The following is a 2,559-nucleotide window of genomic DNA, read 5'->3' as shown; positions in this document are numbered from 1 at the left end:
CCACCCCCATCTCTCCACATGACTGCTGGTAAAACTGCAGAAAAGAGTGACCTGTGTTCGTAAAATGAAGCTGCCTTTAAGTGCAATCAGAAATGTCGAGATCATAAAAACGCTCGCTTGGTGGGTGAAAGTACACAACAGGACGTCACACACACACACGGGCCATTTAAATGACACTACCACACCACCCTGTGGTGAACTGATGGAGGCTATGCAGACGCCTGGTACATACCCGTTCAGCTTACTTCACACAAAAGGTCAACCAAATGTTTATCAGGGTTTCCTTTACCTTTTTCAAACGGGGCTTTCTGCAGGAAGCGGCGTTTCTTCTGTGTACAACGACTCAACATAGGCCAAGGCACTCTGCATGGAGGTCAGACAGTAGCCTTCCTCTCCTATCAAATAGCTGAGAAAAAAAGAGAGGCAAACATAAGATATCTGTTGAGTAAATGTGATAAACATGGTGGGACGTTCTACTATTCATTTGAACTTTTCAAGCTCAAAGAAAAATGGAAAGACGAGTTAAATGAGACAAGTTGAAACTTTCAGGCCTTTTGTAACTTTTTTGTGAACATGAATGCTGATAATGTTAAGGATACTAAGTAGAACTTGCTACAGTTTCATTTTGAGTGATGAATCTGTGAAAACAACGGTGTATTCACGTAATTAATGCTTTGTTCTATTGCTGCTCAGTCTCTTCAGTCACTCTCATGCTCGCTGGACCGGCACGCGGATGCTCGGTGAGTCTAAAGTCTAAAGTCTCCGTCTAAAAACATTTCTACCAGCTGACAGTTTGATAGTAACATAGAAATAAATGGATTATGGATCATTTTATTTCTATAGTTAGTTGCCAACTATTGGCTGCTGAAACAGGGGACGTCTCTTACGTTGTAAACCAATCCTCTGTGACTTGACCAGCGGAGTCGCAGCTACTTCAGCTGGTTTACGTCGAGCTGAGTCGGGCCGGTTCAGACTGCTGCGACGTTTCCCTGCGACGTTCTAAAACAGTTTTGTCTTGTCGCGAATTGTTTGTCTGAACTGGGCTGAAGAAGTCGTATAGCGACACAAACTGAGAACTCAACTCAACAAAATGAGGCATGACTGCCCATAAAAATTCCAACCATCCAAGCACAGAATAAAGATCCAATTTATTCATTTAGCTGAAATCCCTACATCAATATTTACCCATAGTAAAAGGAGCAAACATCTCTGCTCAACATTGAACACAGTTTGTGAAAGCGATCTGCCTTTTTTCTCCACTTTTAGAGCCAGTATACAAGTATTAAAAGATTGGGCAGCATGAGGAAATGGTGAAGTCAACTCTGGCTGAACTTTGACTAATGAGAGCCACACACGAGACCGACACTGAACGGATGGACACAAAGAGGGAGAGATTGAGAAAGGAGATAAGAAGATGCTTTTCCCTGGACTGCTGTCTGTTACTTGTTGATAGAATATAGCTATGTGGCTTTAGCTTGGCACCAAATGTCCATGCTGAAGTTGAATACATAAAAATGCTACAACAAACCTAGCAAGCAACCACCAAGCGTTGTAGCTGACACAATCTTAAATTCATCAACAAAAACTTTGGCAAAAATATTTGTTGGCAACTTTTCTTCCCCATGTTTAGTTATTGTCCTTGAGATATTTTGGTGGTGTTTCTCTGTGCTTCTCACACTGGTGTTGAAGTGGGAGGGTTTCAGTTGGAAAACCACGATGGAACATATCCTTCACACAGCACTCAGGAAGTACCAAGATCAAAATCTGAATCTGGAGACAGGTGGTGGGTTGTTCCTGTCAGCCAAACCTGATCTACCACTCTACCCCACACAATCGCTTTTTCAAACAGCCAGAGTTTGGGAATGACAATTTCCAATAAACAAGAAAATGCATAAAGAACAAAAAAACTGATATTAAAATTTCACTGACAAATACTACACTATGACAGCGTATTAGGGCCATTGTAAGATTTTTTTTTTAAAATTTACAGGAAAAAAAACCTCACAAATTTGTGAGAGAAAAATTCTGAAAAGGTTTTTGGGAATTTGAAGAAACATTGTCGTAAATTGTGCTCCAACTGAGATTGGGCTGTTTTGGGTAATTATTGCTATAAATAACTTTCATGTAAATACCAACACTCGCGTGAGTGTGTCATGACGAGGAGCGCTCCTCTGTGACAAAATGAGATGAAAGTAGTGAATGTGATAAGCCATGATTGTCTCTACCCAGCTATAATAACAACATCTTCTTTCTGATCCCACCCTGTGCCCAAGTGTGCCACATGTGCGCCAAGGAAGCCTGGCCACAAAAAGACCCAAAGTGCATTTGGCACACTCCTGACTCACTTGTCAGGGGAGTACCTGATCTGGCTTTTTTTCCTTGCAAATTTTTGAGATCTTTCCCGTAACTTTACCACTTTCATCTCAGACAATATCAGTGACGTTGCTAGGAACGCAACCTGCGTCTCTGATGTGTTAAAATCATAGAAATAATCAAAAGACACGGCAAGACACACAGTTCTTGTTAAAACACACACACACACACACACACACACACACA

The 2,559-nt window shown here is 41.4% G+C and overlaps 1 protein-coding gene across 2 annotated transcripts in view; it reads right to left on the bottom strand.

Annotated features, from left to right (window-relative positions):
- LOC116693392 (VPS9 domain-containing protein 1) overlaps window positions 1–2,559 on the bottom strand; it is a 37,403-nt gene that overhangs the window by 16,515 nt on the left and 18,329 nt on the right. For both annotated transcript variants that reach the window (XM_032522335.1, XM_032522334.1), the window contains exon 16: window positions 290–406. In XM_032522335.1, the coding sequence (XP_032378226.1) occupies window positions 295–406 (112 nt within the window). In that variant the 3' untranslated portion in view covers window positions 290–294. The remainder of the gene's footprint in view (window positions 1–289; window positions 407–2,559) is intronic.

Source organism: Etheostoma spectabile, chromosome 8 (genome assembly GCF_008692095.1).
Source record: "Etheostoma spectabile isolate EspeVRDwgs_2016 chromosome 8, UIUC_Espe_1.0, whole genome shotgun sequence".
Lineage (NCBI taxonomy): Eukaryota > Metazoa > Chordata > Actinopteri > Perciformes > Percidae > Etheostoma > Etheostoma spectabile.
Note: the sequence above shows the minus strand (reverse complement) of the source record. Positions and strands in the feature narration are given on the sequence as shown.